Source organism: Ranitomeya variabilis, chromosome 3 (genome assembly GCF_051348905.1).
Source record: "Ranitomeya variabilis isolate aRanVar5 chromosome 3, aRanVar5.hap1, whole genome shotgun sequence".
Lineage (NCBI taxonomy): Eukaryota > Metazoa > Chordata > Amphibia > Anura > Dendrobatidae > Ranitomeya > Ranitomeya variabilis.
The window spans coordinates 418,649,922-418,665,733 of NC_135234.1; the positions used below are offsets into that span (position 1 = coordinate 418,649,922).

General features: G+C 45.1%; 1 protein-coding gene and 1 non-coding gene across 2 annotated transcripts in view; both read left to right on the top strand.

Moving 5' to 3' along the window:
- Positions 1–442: 442 nt before the first annotated feature.
- TEX14 (testis expressed 14, intercellular bridge forming factor) overlaps positions 443–15,812 on the top strand; it is a 416,166-nt gene continuing 400,796 nt past the window's right edge. The window contains exons 1-2 of the mRNA XM_077296342.1: positions 443–569; positions 5,433–5,572. Coding sequence (XP_077152457.1) covers positions 5,437–5,572 — 136 coding nt within the window. The 5' untranslated portion in view covers positions 443–569; positions 5,433–5,436. The remainder of the gene's footprint in view (positions 570–5,432; positions 5,573–15,812) is intronic.
- LOC143763219 (small nucleolar RNA U3) lies at positions 12,571–12,788 on the top strand. Its single transcript, XR_013212303.1, has one exon. It is a non-coding gene; the product is annotated as a small nucleolar RNA U3 (small nucleolar RNA).

Here is a 15,812-nt window from a genome sequence, read left to right on the forward strand (position 1 = left end):
CAGCAGCGGGACCTCCCCTGGGGGGAGTATAATCTAACCTCTTTTTCTCCTCTTTCAGGATACATCGGGGGCTTATCTACAGCATTACAGAATGCTGTAGATAAGCCCCTGATGCCGGTGGGCTTATCTCACCCTCGACTTTGGGGGTGACAGGTTCCCTTTAAGGTGTCAACTATATGGAGTACTACAAGGATAGATGATTTACTTATATGTTATCACCCTGCCTGCTAAAAAGCTATTTCTTTACAAAGTCAGGACTTCTATAAGTGGTCCACATTCCGTCAGTACTGTGATACTGTGAGGGGCCACAGGAAGAGACCCCAGCAAAGCGATGCACGGTCACGGTGCGCCGTTCAGCCAGGACCACACTATGGAGTGTTCAGTCAGTCAGCGTATACACTAGAGCGCCCTCTGCCGGTTCCCAGCGTGTACCACATACGCCTCTGCGGCTCGTGCCATAGCCTGCCTGTCACACGACAGAGCTCCTCCCCCTGCAGGAGGACGTTGACACGCGGTGGCAGTGGCGCAGTAGTTATAGAGAGGCCGCCATTTGCGGCAGAGAAACACAGGTGCGGATCACGTCCAAGAACTCTTCCCTTCCCGCGCTTGTTACACGTGTAATGACTGCACTTGGGGTCAGTGATGCTCCCCATGTTCGCCGACCATGAGGATAAGGTTATGTCGTCAGTTATATCGCGACCCACTTTGTTCCCCTGGGGCTGTGGGGCAGAGACGTGCGTGCAGTGATGATCTGTTCTGCCCCCTCATGCTCTGGGAGGACCCCTGATGTATCTCCACAAAGCTGGAGGTCCCCATGGAGGTGTGATGGGGGACCAGCTCCATAACTCACCGATTATAGCGATAATCATAGAGCTTGATGTGTCACTAATGACATTTACATGACCGGTTGCCAAGCTCATTGTTCTCTCAGATTTGTTGCTAGGCAACAGTATTGGTGTTATTAGTACCTACTTATAGTATTAAACTGCATGGTACGTAAATCCTAATGAATAGTAAGTACCAGAACATAGGACCATATCATGACCTATCATCATGTAACATAGATATATATAAAAAAAAGGATGATATTGAGTCTAATAGTAGAAAACATCAAATACTTTATTATTTAAAAATTAACACCAGGTATAAAGAGGCAAAGATACAGGAAAAAGTCTAAAATAATGCTGCAAAGGCAATGGCAGGAGGCATGAGACAGGAGGTCAAATAATCTATAAGGTGATGGGCTAGACAAAATGTGTGCCCCTCAACATTAAGCACGCTTAGTGCCGGGCACACACTGATGTTACATCATGCTCTGTGAATATGCTGAGTGCTGCAGCCATAGACAATCTTATAACAGCTAATGCTCGATTCCGGAGAAAAACAGCCCCACACAGATGGTAAAATAAACTGAGCACATAACAAATAATTACCCACCGCAATCAGGGGAGACTCTCCTGGCACACGCCTCCGCCCCAACGCGCGTTTCGGTAAACAACCTTCGTCAGGGGGCCAGGTGTTATTAGGAAGGGTCATCTATACAACAATGCCCATCAGATCTTCGCTACTAATTCTACTGACAAGTAATCTGCCATGTAGGAGTCCAGAATGTGGATTTTTTATTAAAAAGATGTTTTCCCTCCTAAGGCGTTAAAGAGACCCGTATGGCCGTTAGGGCCATAGTTAGTGCAGTGAAAAAAGATCGAGCCTGCTCGATCTTTTTCTCAGCTTACGGACACAGCCCCCATTGTAAATCAATGGGGCCGCAAAAACAACAGAAAATTGTTTTTGCGGTGCTCTGTGACTTTTTTTCCCAATACTTTTGCTATAGTATTGGGAACCTGAAAAACGGCGATCCGCAAGTTTTTTGCGGTCCGATATTGCAGCAGACCTTGAAAATTGCGGCAATACAGCCTGCAATAATGGGCTGCAAAAAACCCAGTAAGGGTAAAACAAGCCTTAAAGGGAACCTGTCACCCCCAAAATCGAAGGTGAGCTAAGCCCACTGGCATCAGGGGCTTATCTACAGCATTCTGGAATGCTGTAGATAAGCCCCCAGTGTATCCTAAAAGATGAGAAAAAGAGGTTAGATTATACTCACCTGGGCAGGCGGTCCGATCCGATGGGTGTCGCGGTCCGGCCTTCCATCTTCATAGGATGACGTCCTTTTCTTGTCTTCACGCTTTGGCGCAGGCGTACTTTGTCTGCCCTGTGGAGGACAGAGCAAAGTACTGCAGTGCGCAGGTGCCGGGAAAGGTCAGAGGCCCAGCAACTGCGCACTGCAGTACTTTGCTCTGCCCTCAACAGGACAAAGTACGCCTGCGCCGAAGCGTGAAGACAAGAAGAGGACGTCATCTGATGAAGATGGGAGGCGCCGGACCAGACCGCGACACCCATCGGACCGGACCAGGACCGCCCCTGGGTGAGTATAATCTAACCTCTTTTTCTCATCTTTCAGGATACATCGGGGGCTTATCTACAGCATTACAGAATGCTGTAGATAAGCCCCTGATGCTGGTGGGCTTAGCTCACCCTCGATTTTTGGGGTGACAGGTTCCCTTTAAGGTGTGGCCATAATGGCGCTGTTATACTGATATAATGGATACATGTAGTGAAAAAACAGCCCGGCTCTTGTAGGGACTTAGATATGTGGAGGGGCCACAGCAGAGCCAAAGACCTTATCGACAGTCCCGCCCCAAGGCACGGAGAGGCTATTGCCCCAAATCTTCTAAGGTGAATTAAATGAGAATTGGGCTACGGATGATTTCACTACATGTTGTCATTATATCAGTGTAACAGCGCCAATATGGCCACACCTTTAACAGGTTAAATCGTGACGACAGGTTCTCTTTAATGTCTTATGAGAGAGGGTCTGACCACTAGGCAGACCCTTGGATTTCTGCCACAGATGTGCAGATTAGTATGCTTCAGATTGGCCTTAAAGGGGTTGTCTCAAGTTCATAAAGGGATAAAATTGCAGTGTTTATAAAAACAAGCAACTTTGCTCATTACCTCTTATTAAAAAATCCTTTCCATTTTTAATTTTATAGTGCACAACCCGTTGCCTAGGTTACCGGCCACCCTGCAGTCCTACAATGGCCGTTTACCTAGGTAGGAGGAGGCTCTATGCTTTGCAGCCTGGTCGCTGGATCTGACCAATCTCACTTCCCCCGGCGTCTCCCATGCTGCAGAGGCTCAGTTGTCTGCCATCACACGGGAGAGCACCCTGGTCAGACCAGTAGTGTAGCCATGCTGTGGTCTGAGCGGTCAATCTTCAGGAGTCAGGGACCGGACACAATGCGCTCCTACAGATTCATCTTTAATGGAGCCATTCTGTGTATGGTATCCACCAGCTTTACTGCACAGAATCTTTTTTTCTCATTTACATTTGAAAAAAATCCCCAAATCTTACATTTTTCATACTGATCAATAGGTATCGTAATTAATCGGTTCAGATTCCTAGTTTTACAGAGATAACTTCCTATCACAGCGGCACTGGTGCTGGTCAGGTCACCCTCTTGTGTATAGAGCACAGCGGCTGCCCCTGGCCCTGACTGACAGCAGCTCAGCGTTAGGGCCGGCCGTCAGTCAGTGCCGGGATGGTTAGAGTCTTATTTTTTAGTTATTATGCATTGCTTAGATAGCGCTATCATATTCCACAGCGCTTTACAGACATTACTATTAATGCTGTCCCCATTGGGCTCATGATCTAAATGCCCTCTCAGTACGTCTTTGGAGTGTGGGAGGAAACCAACGCAAACACGGGGAGAACATACAAACCTCTTGAAGATGTTGTCCTTGGTATTTTAGCCCCTGCAAAGCAACGTTGCTAACCACTGAGCCACCATGCTGCCCAACAGTCGCTGCTCTCTATGCACAGAGCGGTGACGGAAATCGTGCCGGCCGCACACCTGTGACTGAAAGACTGAGCCGCACGGTGTTAGAACGCTATTAAAGGGGCTCACATGTCATAACAACCTCGCATGAGCTCCGGGAACATGAGCGCCCACACCACTGGAATGGCGCTTACACCGGAGGTGAGTGTAAGTGTTGTTATGTTCAAGGGGTCAAATATTCAGATCGAGAAGCGGCTGTCCTAGTGCTGAACAACCCCTTTACCCTGCAGATTAACCCCATATCTACAGATTAATTGTAACCAAAATCACTGTAGGCAAAGTTTTGGGTTCCTGGTATTTTTATTTAAACAGCAGCATGCATTTGTCTCAGTATTTCTTCTAGCCATTAACTTCATAGGAATTAAAAAAGTCTGAAACAAAGAATGTTGGAATTTGAAAACAAAACATGAATAAAGTTCAAGGCATTTTTATCCTAATATTATTATTCTACAGGATGGTGGGGAAGGAGACAATAGGTTGAGGGTTGCAGGAGCTCCGGTGTTGGTGAGGCGGTAGCTTCGGTAGTGGTGAGGAGGCAGCGGGGTCAATGCAGGCTGTAGGCTTTCCTGAAGAGGTGGGTTTTCAGGTTCTGTCTCAAGGATCCGAATGTGGTTGATAGCTGGACGTGTTGGGGCAAAGAATTCCAAAGGATAGGGGATATTCGGGAGAAGTCTTGGAGGCTTTTGGGCGAGGAGCGAATAAGTGTGGAGGAGAGAAGGAGGTCTTGGGAGGACCGGAAATTACGTGAGGGAAGATATCGGGAGATTAGTTCAGAGATATATGAGGAGACAGGTTATAGATAGCTTTGTAGGTCAGTATTAGTAATTTGAACTGGATACGCTGGCGGAATGTAAGCCAGTGAAGAGATTTGCAGAGGGGGGAAGCGGAGGAGTAGCGAGGAGAGAGATGAATTAGTCGGGCAGCAGAGTTAAGGATGGACTGGAGAGGTGCGAGGGTGTTAGCAGGGAGGCCACAGAAAAGGATCTTGTAGTAGTCAAGGCGGGAGATGATGAGGGCATGCACAAGCATTTTATTAGATTGACGGTTGAGGAAAGGACGGATTCTGGAGATACTTTTGAGCTGGAGGCGACAGGAGGTGGAAAGAGCTTGGATGCGCGGTTTGAAGGAAGGGGCAGAGTCAAGGGTTACTCCGAGGCAGCGGACTTCCGGTACGGGGGAAAGCGTGATGTCGTTAATTGCGATAGATAGGTCAGGTAAGGAAGATTTTTGAGATGGAGGAAAGATGACGAGTTCAGATTTGTCCACATTGAGTTTGAGGAATTGAGAGGAGAAGAAGATTTGTCCACATTGAGTTTGAGGAAGCGAGAGGAGAAGGAGGATATGGCTGATAGACACTCAGGGATTCTGGACAGCAGAGAGGTGACGTCTGGGCCAGAGAGGTAGATCTGAGTGTCATCAGCATAAAGGTGGTACTGGAATCCATGGGACTTTATGAGTTGTCCCAGGCCAATATGCCCAGATGTCAGACCTCACATTACCCAGCATTACAGATCAGTATTGTTTCTTCTCTTGTAGAACGATGTCCCACTCAAAGGTGACGTTACCCCCATATCCAGTACAGATAGGCTCAGTTAAACACTGTTCCCCTGAAAAACATCTCCAAGAGTACGTACAATGCGCAAACTATGCTAAAGTGAAGAAAATGCTGAAAAAAGGTAAGGACATTGCTGATGTAACAGTGTGCTGACAGAAAATCGTTATTTGGGGGAAACTGAATTGGTGTAACCTTAAGGCCGCCGTCACACATGCGAGTTTTACGGACGTAAGAGCGCAGAATCTACGTGCGTAAAACTCGCATAACATACGGCACAATGCTTCTCAATGGGTCTCGTTTTATCAGCCGTATATTACGGATCCGTAACATACGGCGTTCTACGGCCGCAGAAAATCGCAGCATGCTGCGTTTGTCAGCGTATTGCGCAAAAAAATCGCCAATGAAAGTCTATGGGGGCGAGAAAAATACGGATTCTACACGGACCAGCAGTGTGACTTGCGAGAAATACGCAGCGGTGTTACTGAAAAGTCGGTAATTCAATTGCCGGCTTTTCATTTCTCCTGCCTAAACCCGACGGGATATGAGACATGGTTTACATACAGTAAACCATCTCATATCCCCATTTGTTTTGCATATTCCACACTACTAATGTTAGTAGTGTGTGTATGCAAAATTTGGGCGCTGTAGCTGCTAAAATAAAGGGTTAAATGGCGGAAAAAATTGGCGTGGGCTCCCGCGCAATTTTCTCCGCCAGAGTGGTAAAGCCAGTGACTGACGGCAGATATTAATAGCCTAGAGAGGGTCCATGGTTATTGGCCCCCCCGTGGCTAAAAACATCTGCCCCCAGCCACCCCAGAAAAGGCACATCTGGAAGATGCGCCTATTCTGGCACTTGGCCACTTTCTTCCCACTCCTGTGTAGCGGTGGGATATGGGGTAATGAAGGGTTAATGCCACCTTGCTATTGTAAGGTGACATTAAGCCAGATTAATAATGGAGAGGCGTCAATTGTGACACCTATCCATTATTAATCCAATTGTTTGAAAGGGTTAAAAAACACACACACACACATGATTAAAAAGTATTTTAATGAAATAAACACAGCGGTTGTTTTAATATTTTATTGCTCTCTCAATCCATTTGCAGACCCTCGCTTGGCTAAACAACCCACAATATACATACCTTCTGCTGACCCGTCACGTCCCACGAGGTAATCCATCTGAAGGGGTTAAAATAATTTACAAGCAGGAGCCCTGCAAATGCAGCTGTGCTGGTGCTTGTAATTCCCCGGCGAATGAAGGAAATGTAGGTCATTGACCTACATTTCCTTCAGTTGCGGTGATGCGCCCCTGCTGGATGTTCTCATGAACTGCAGCCTGGGAACTTTTTCCCACGCTCCAGGTCATATGAGGACATCCACCAGGGGGCGCATCACCGCGACTGAAGGAAATGTAGGTCAATGACCTACATTTCCTTCATTCGCCGGGGAATTACAAGCACGAGCACAGCTGCATTTGCAGGGCTCCTGCTTGTAAATTATTTAACCCCTTCAGATGGATTACCTCGTGGGACGTGACGGGTCAGCAGAAGGTATGTATATTGTGGGTTTATTGTTTAGCCAAGCGAGGGTCTGCAAATGGATTGAGAGAGCAATAAAATATTAAAACAACCGCTGTGTTTATTTCATTAAAATACTTTTTAATCGTGTGTGTGTGTTTTTTAACCCTTTCAAACAATTGGATTAATAATGGATAGGTGTCACAATTGACGCCTCTCCATTATTAATCTGGCTTAATGTCACCTTACAATAGCAAGGTGGCATTAACCCTTCATTACCCCATATCCCACCGCTACACGGGAATGGGAAGAGAGAGGCCAAGTGCCAGAATAGGCGCATCTTCCAGATGTGCCTTTTCTGGGGTGTCTGGGGGCAGATGTTTTTAGCCACGGGGGGGCCAATAACCATGGACCCTCTCCTGGCTATTAATATCTGCCGTCAGTCACTGGCTTTACCACTCTGGCGGAGAAAATTGCGCGGGAGCCCACGCCAATTTTTTCCGCAATTTAACCCTTTATTTTAGCAGCTACAGCGCCCAAATTTTGCATACACACACTACTAACATTAGTAGTGTGGAATATGCAAAAAAAATGGGGATATGAGATGGTTTACTGTATGTAAACCATGTCTCATATGCTGTCGGGTTTGGGAAGGAGAAATGAAAAGCCGGCAATTGAATTACCGGCTGTTCACAGATATCGCGCTGTAGTAAATATAAATACAGACTATATATATATGTGTCTCAATGACATATATATATATACAGTTAGGTCCATATATATTTGGACAGAGACAACATTTTTCAAATTTTGGTTATAGACATTACCACAATGAATTTTAAACAAAACAATTCAGATGCAGTTGAAGTTCAGACTTTCAGCTTTCATTTGAGGGTATCCACATTAAAATTGGATGAAGGTTAAGGAGTTTCAGCTACTTAACATGTGCCACCCTGTTTTTAAAGGGACCAAAAGTAATTGGACAGATTCAATAATTTTAAATGAAATGTTCATTTTTAATACTTGGTTGAAAACCCTTTGTTGGCAATAACTGCCTGAAGTCTTGAACTCATGGACATCACCGGACGCTGTGTTTCCTCCTTTTTGATGCTCTGCCAGGCCTTCACTGCGGTGGTTTTCAGTTGCTGTTTGTTTGTGGGCCTTTCTGTCTGAAGTTTAGTCTTTAACAAGTGAAATGCATGCTCAATTGGGTTGAGATCAGGTGACTGACTTGGCCATTCAAGAATATTACACTTCTTTGCTTTAATAAACTCCTGGGTTGCTTTGGCTTTATATTTTGGGTCATTGTCCATCTGTAGTATGAAACGACGACCAATCAGTTTGGCTGCATTTGGCTGGATCTGAGCACACAGTATGTCTCTGAATACCTCAGAATTCATTCGGCTGCTTCTGTCCTGTGTCACATCATCAATAAACACTAGTGACCCAGTGCCACTGGCAGCCATGCATGCCCAAGCCATCACACTGCCTCCGCCATGTTTTACAGATGATGTGATATGCTTTGGATCATGAGCTGTACCATGCCTTCGCCATACTTTTCTCTTGCCATCATTCTGGTAGAGGTTGATCTTTGTTTCATCTGTCTAAAGAATGTTCTTTTAGAACTGTGCTGGCTTTTTTAGATGTTTTTTAGCAAAGTCCAGTCTAGCCTTTTTATTCTTGATGCTTATGAGTGGCTTGCACCGTGCAGTGAACCCTCTGTATTTACTTTCATGTAGTCTTCTCTTTATGGTAGATTTGGATATTGATACGCCGACCTCCTGGAGAGTGTTGGTCACTTGGTTGGCTGTTGTGAAGGGGTTTCTCTTCACCATGGAGATTATTCTTCTATCCTCCACCACTGTTGTCTTCCGTAGGCGCCCAGGTCTTTTTGCATTGTTGAGTTCACCAGTGCTTTCTTTCTTACTCAGGATGTACCAAACTGTAGATTTTGCCACTCCTAATATTGTAGCAATTTCTCGGATGGGTTTTTTCTGTTTTCGCAGCTTAAGGATGGTTTGCTTCACCTGCATGGAGAGCTCCTTTGACCGCATGTTTACTTCATAGGAAAACCTTCCAAATGCAAGCACCACACCTCAGATCAGCTCCAGACCTTTTATCTGCTTAATTGAGAATGATATAACGAAGGGATTGCCCACACCTATCCATGAAATAGCCTTGGAGTCAATTGTCCAATTACTTTTGGTCCCTTTAAAAACAGGGTGGCACATGTTAAGTAGCTGAAACTCCTTAACCCTTCATCCAATTTTAATGTGGATACCCTCAAATGAAAGCTGAAAGTCTGAACTTCAACTGCATCTGAATTGTTTTGTTTAAAATTCATTGTGGTAATGTCCATAACCAAAATTAGAAAAATGTTGTCTCTGTCCAAATATATATGGACCTAACTGTATATATGTTTTCCCGAACATTTGAGCACATAAATCCATTAGATGTCGGTTTTGCAAGCCTGCGAGAAAATATCGCAGTACGGATGCCATACATATTACATACGGAGGATGCCATGCGCAAAATACGCTGACACACCCTGCCTACGGATCACTATTTTGGGAACATTTCTCCGGACCGTATTGTCTTACGCCGAGTGTGACGCCGGCCTAAGTCCTCATTCAGACTTGCAGGTTTCTCTTACACGATGTAGCTATGTCTTTCACAGACAGCGAGAGAGATGTCAGGAACTCCAGTGCCAGCCATTGGGGTTAGCAATCCTAAAAAGTCAATATTGAGGGTCTTCTCACAAAACTTAGGATATGAAGCCAAAGCGAGACTGTCCATTTGCAGACATGTTTCGGGGTGTTTTCTCCTCATCCTAAGTCATGTGACAAGGCTCGTTAACGGGTCTATATTGACTTTTAGGATTGCCACTTCCAATAGGGGGCACTAGAGTTTCAGTCCTCCTTCACTTTGAAGAGGCTATTTTCATATTTAAAGGGAACCTGACAACAGATATATGCTTCCTGATCTACGGGCAGCATGTATCAGACACTGGATGCACAATTTCATCCCTTTATGTTTAACTCTGAAATGTGGTGTATAAGAGAAAAAACATAGTGCAGACCAGGCCATACAGGACACTAGTCTCCCTATGTGCATGTATAGGGAGAGACCTATCACTCAGGGACAGCGGACTGGGAAAAGCTGCCGAGGATCCACCTCTCTGACTAGTCTCCCATGAGGCTGTGTCCCCAGTGGCTAGTAAACTATGTTTGGAAAGCATATATGGCTAAAATTGTGCAACAGCAGTCTGATACGTGCTGCCCATGGATAAAACAGCATGTTTCAGCTGTCATATTCCATTTACATTCCCAGATGAACAGTACATGGCCTATAAGTCTCCTTTCACAGACTTTTCCACAAGGAGAAATGTTACCTCTTGGAGCCCCTGTCAAAAGCTTCTCACCTGCTTACACTATTGAACGACAAAAATCCTGAAACACATGGCTGTAAATGGAGTTTCTGTCTTGCCTTCCTATCCAAAGTTGTATTGCAAGGCTTGTTAAAGGTTGGATTGTGACTGTTAGGATTGGTACAGTCAATAGGTGGCGCTAGAGTTCTAGTCCTCTTCTCTGAAGGGCATTACATGGCGAATAACTCTTCTTAAGCCTACTTGGCACTCTCCACAAGGAGAAACTTTACCTTTCACCTTTCAGACTCCATTTCTCAGATAGACCATGTTCATTATTAATCTGCATTCACTCATCCATTTGTTGTGGCCTGCGGGTCTCCTGACCTGAACTCAGCAGCCTCATAGGCATATGCAAGCCTGTCAAGTTTGGGTCAGAAGACCAACAGAGAATCCATGCATTTTGGTCCATGGATGTGTGACCAGCATTGTAGTCATGTCCATGGGCTTTTGTGGACCTAGTGTCTGTAAAAAAAAAAAAATGGATCAAATTTTCCAATGCAAGGTTATGGATCCATGCAAAAAGGAATTTAGTGATTGCTTGATAGGAGAAGACATTATTTCTCACATGTTTTTGTGGCTGTAGCTGTAATTTTATTTGCAGAAATTGTATTTTCTGCTGATTACGCTGGGGTCACACTTGCGAGTGCAATGCGAGAAACTCGCGCATCAATACCCTGCACTGCCACCTGCACTCGGGACCGGAGTTTGCGGCTTCATGTATTTCTATGTAGCTGAATGCTTCGGTCCCGAGTGGCGGCGGCAGTGCCGGGTATTGATGCGCGAGATTCTCGTATTACACTCGCAAGTGTGACCCCGGCCTAATAATGATTTTTGGGTGGAATTGAAATAAAAACACAGCTTTTTGGGATTCATTTTAATGGCGTTTCCATGTGGTGTAAATGACTTGATAACATTATTCTACGGGTTCTTGCGATTCTAATACATTTGTGTGTGATTTCGTTGTGTTTTACTTCTTTTCATAGTTAGACTTCTGCATGCAGACTTTGTTTTGCAGGATGACTAGTCACGGGTTCCATTCTATGGCATAAAAACTTCTACAACAGCCATAATGGAGGCAACAATTGCAATTTCATCATATATTATTCAATTTTTTTTCCTACCAATTTTAAAATGTTACAATTTTACTGTGCCAGCAATAACAAAACCACTCTGCGGCCTAAAGATGTGCCAGGTGGCCTTTTAGCTCCTTCTCTAAGTCAGGGTATGTGCACACGTTCAGGAATTTTCGTGTTTTTTGCGTGTTTTTTTCGTGATAAAAACGCTACAAAACGCATAAAAAACGCATACATATGCATCTTATCATTTAAAATGCATTCCGCATTTTTTGTGCACATGATGCGTTTTTTTCCGCAAAAAAAACACATTGCGGGAAAAGAAGCATCATGTTCATTAATTTTGCGGATTTTATGTGGATTTCCCATTGTATTATGCCATTGGGAAAAAAACGCTAAAAATCCGCAAAAAAACGCGCAAAATCTGCGCAAAAAACTTGAAAAATATGCATGCAGAATTCCTGCGGAAAACCTCAGGTTTATCTCAGGAAAATTCTGCATGCATTCCGGACGTGTGCACATACCCTCAGGCTCCGGTAGACTTGAGTCTCTTTATAGGGTCCCCAGCTGCCATGGCAATTGATCAGTATAAAACCCTCTACATCTGTAAGATGTAATGTTAAATCTGAGGTCAGCATTGACTTTGCCATTAGAGACGTTAAATGGCCAGGATCAGAGTCACCGCTGCAAAAAAACAAAACAAAAACAAGATTCAACAGAATGCAAACACCTGGCGTGAAGAGGTCCTCACTATGTTCACACTCATGGAGTTGTCAAACATGCCGGTATATATGTGCACTTCATGATTCAGCAGAGCAATCAAGGTATTTGATCTGTATGTGCTCATTCACACACATGACAAGTGATCCTCTGATGTGTAGGAGGAGCTACAGACTCAGCAAAACTACAGAGTGTTTCCCATTGGCTAGTTGAAGTGAGATATGCAGATTAGGACCAGAGACATCTGTGATCTGGAGGATTATGCGGCCTTTAAACAAATAAAGAATCTTCTATAGGGTCACTGTGTGTCAGGAGTGATGTCTCCCTAATGTTACACGCAGGGTCCTATCCCCCGGAGGGGCATCACGGCCAGGAAGACGTTAAGACTATACTTTCAGGGATCATTTCTATAGTGTGTAACTTGAGAAATGTGCTCTAAAGTGTCCAAACTTCCCAACCACGAGGAGGAGCTGTAGTGATCTCTCCTGAGCGTGAAGTGAGCTCTCAGTTCTGCTTCATTGCAGGGGCTGATTGCTGGTGATGATCGTTCTCCTTCTCTGTTATAGAGAGGGTGGAGGGGGAGATCACAAGCTGAGTGGTTGGGACGTGTTTTTATTAGTATAATAAAAGTAGATAAAAAATTCTTGTATTACTTAATTTGTTTTTAATGATTTAACTTCACTGAATATTAGCTTGCTTTTTTTAAATTAGTTAACTATATTAAACCCCCCAAAAATAAATATTTGCAAAATATAACTATGATGTACGATAACAAATTGTATTGGGGTACCGTGTTAGCCAGAAAAATCGATGTGAATACTTTTCTGCCCAATGATGACAGAAGTATTCTAGGAGTGATACCTTTATTGGCTAACCAGAAAATAATATGTTTGCAAACTTTCAGAGCACAGTGGCTCCTTCTTCAGGCAGATTACAAAAATCTTGCCTGAAGAAGGAGCCGCTGTGCTCTGAAAGCTTGCAAACATATTATTTTCTGGTTAGCCAATAAAGGTATCACTCCTAGAATACTTCTGTCATCATTAGGCAGAAAAGTATTCACATCAAAATATAACTAAAAATTGCTAAATAAACTGATATGTATGGCACTATGTCACTCTGCATCCCGTAATAGGCATCAGTCTAGCTTGGACTCTGAGATCTGCCACTGAACTCTTAGGGAATGTTTCCACGTGTCGGAATGGCTGCACTTTGGATGCAGCAGATACCCCACTCCGCCCAAAGCCCTGCCCCCTTTTGTACGCGCGGTGATTCCGGATGTGTTCATTGAACACATCCGGAATCACCGCATTCATATACATAGACTGTGGTATTTATCTTGCTGAGACGGAGCATCTCCACAAGATAAATAGACATTCTGCGGTCTATAAAGACGCGCCGCATAATAATAATAATAATCTTTATTTATATAGCGCCAACATATTCCGCAGCGCTTTACAGTTTAACAGTTTCAAACACAACAGTCATAGGTAACAATGTTAACAATACAGTAATAAAACAGAATAAAACAAAATACGACGACCCTGCTCGTGAGAGCTTACAATCTACAATAAGGTGGGGAGATACAAAGTACAGATGTGTATTTACAATGATGTATTTACAATGATGGTCCAGCCATCTTCAGGGAGTGGGGGGTAGATGGAGATAGCGAATGGGCTACACACACATAAACATAAAATGAGTTTGATTAGGGAACGTGATAGGCCGCTCTGAACAAATGTGTTTTGAGCGAGCGCCTAAAACTATGCAAATTGTGGATGGTTCTAATATCTTGGGGTAGAGCATTCCAGAGGATTGGTGCAGCACGGGAGAAGTCTTGGAGTCGGGAGTGTGAGGTACGGATTAGTGCAGAGGTTAGTCGAAAGTCGTTTGCAGAGCGCAGCGGTCGGCTAGGCCGATAGAGAGAAATGAGGAAGGAGATGTAAGGCGGTGCCGCACTGTGGAGAGCTTTGTGGGTGAGAACAAGTACTTTGAATTGTATCCTGTAATGAATGGGAAGCCAGTGTAATGACTGGCGAAGAGCTGACACGTCCGAGTAACGATTAGCCAGATGGACGACCCTGGCTGCTGCATTAAGGATAGACTGGAGAGGGGAAAGTCGCGTGAGGGGAAGGCCAATTAATAGAGCGTTACAGTAGTCCAGACGGGAGTGGATTAGGGTGACAGTGAGAGTTTTTGTTGTCTCCATGGTGAGAAAAGGGCGGATTCTAGAGATGTTCTTTAGGTGTAAGCGGCACGAGCGGGCAAGAGATTGTATGTGGGAGGTGAAGGAGAGATCGGAGTCAAACATAACACCCAGACAGCGTGCCTGCTGCCGGGGTGTTATTATGGTGCCACCCACGGAGAGGGAAATGCTAGATTTAGGGAGGTTAGTAGAAGGCGGGAGCAGAAGAAGTTCAGTTTTGGAGAGGTTGAGTTTCAGATAGAGAGCGGACATTATGTCAGAGACTGCGGACAGACAGTGGCGTTCTGTAGTACAGGGGGGGTAAGGTCAGGGGATGACGTGTATAGTTGTGTGTCATCAGCATAAAGATGGTACTGAAAGCCAAATCTGCTGATGGTCTGTCCAATTGGGGCCGTGTAGAGGGAGAAGAGAAGGGGGCCAAGGACTGAGCCCTGAGATACCCCGACAGTGAGAGGAAGAGGAGATGAAGTGGAGCCAGGGAACAGAACACTGAAGGAGCGTTCAGAAAGATAGAAAGAGAACCAGGAGAGAGCAGTGTCCTTGATGCCTAGTGACTGGAGCCTAGAGAGTAGGAGAGCGTGGTCAACAGTGTCGAAAGCTGCAGAAAGATCGAGGAGAATGAGCAGCGAGTGGTCACCGTTACATTTTGCTGTCAGAAGGTCATTGGTCACCTTGATGAGTGCAGTTTCTGTCGAATGTAGGGGGCGGAACCCGGACTGTGAAGGGTCTAGGAGGGAATGAGTGGAGAGGTAACGGGTAAGACGGGAGTAGACTAGGCGCTCCAGGAGTTTTGAGATGAAGGGGAGATTGGAGACCGGTCTGTAGTTGTTTGTGCATGATGGGTCAAGGGTGGGTTTTTTTAGTAATGGAGTAATGATAGAGTGTTTGAAGGAGGAGGGAAAAATGCCAGAGGAAAGGGAGAGATTAAAAATTGTAGTTAGGTGAGTTGTCCGGATACGCAGGGAAGCCGGAGGTGGCCGTGCGCACATTGTGGAGATGGGATTTCATAAAATCCTCTCCTCTATGCTGTAACATTTGGATGATGCGGCTGTACGCAGCATCCAATCCTTAGCAAATCCTGATGTAATCCAGCACGTGGAAACATACCCTTACATCCACTACCCAGGAATAGCTCTCTTAGCCTTACTACCCAGGGATAGCTCTCTTGGCCCTACCAACCAGGGGCAGCTCTCTTAGCCCTACCACCCAGGGATAGCTCTCTTAGCCTTACTACCAAGGGATAGCTCTCTTAGCCTTACTACACAGGGATAGCTCTCTTAACCTTACTACCCAGGGACAGCTCTCTTAGCCCTACCACCCAGGGACAGCTCTCTTAGCCTTACTGCCCAGGGACAGCTCTCTTAGCCCTACCACCCAGGGACAGCTCTCTTAGCCTTACTACCCAGGAATAGCTCTCTTAG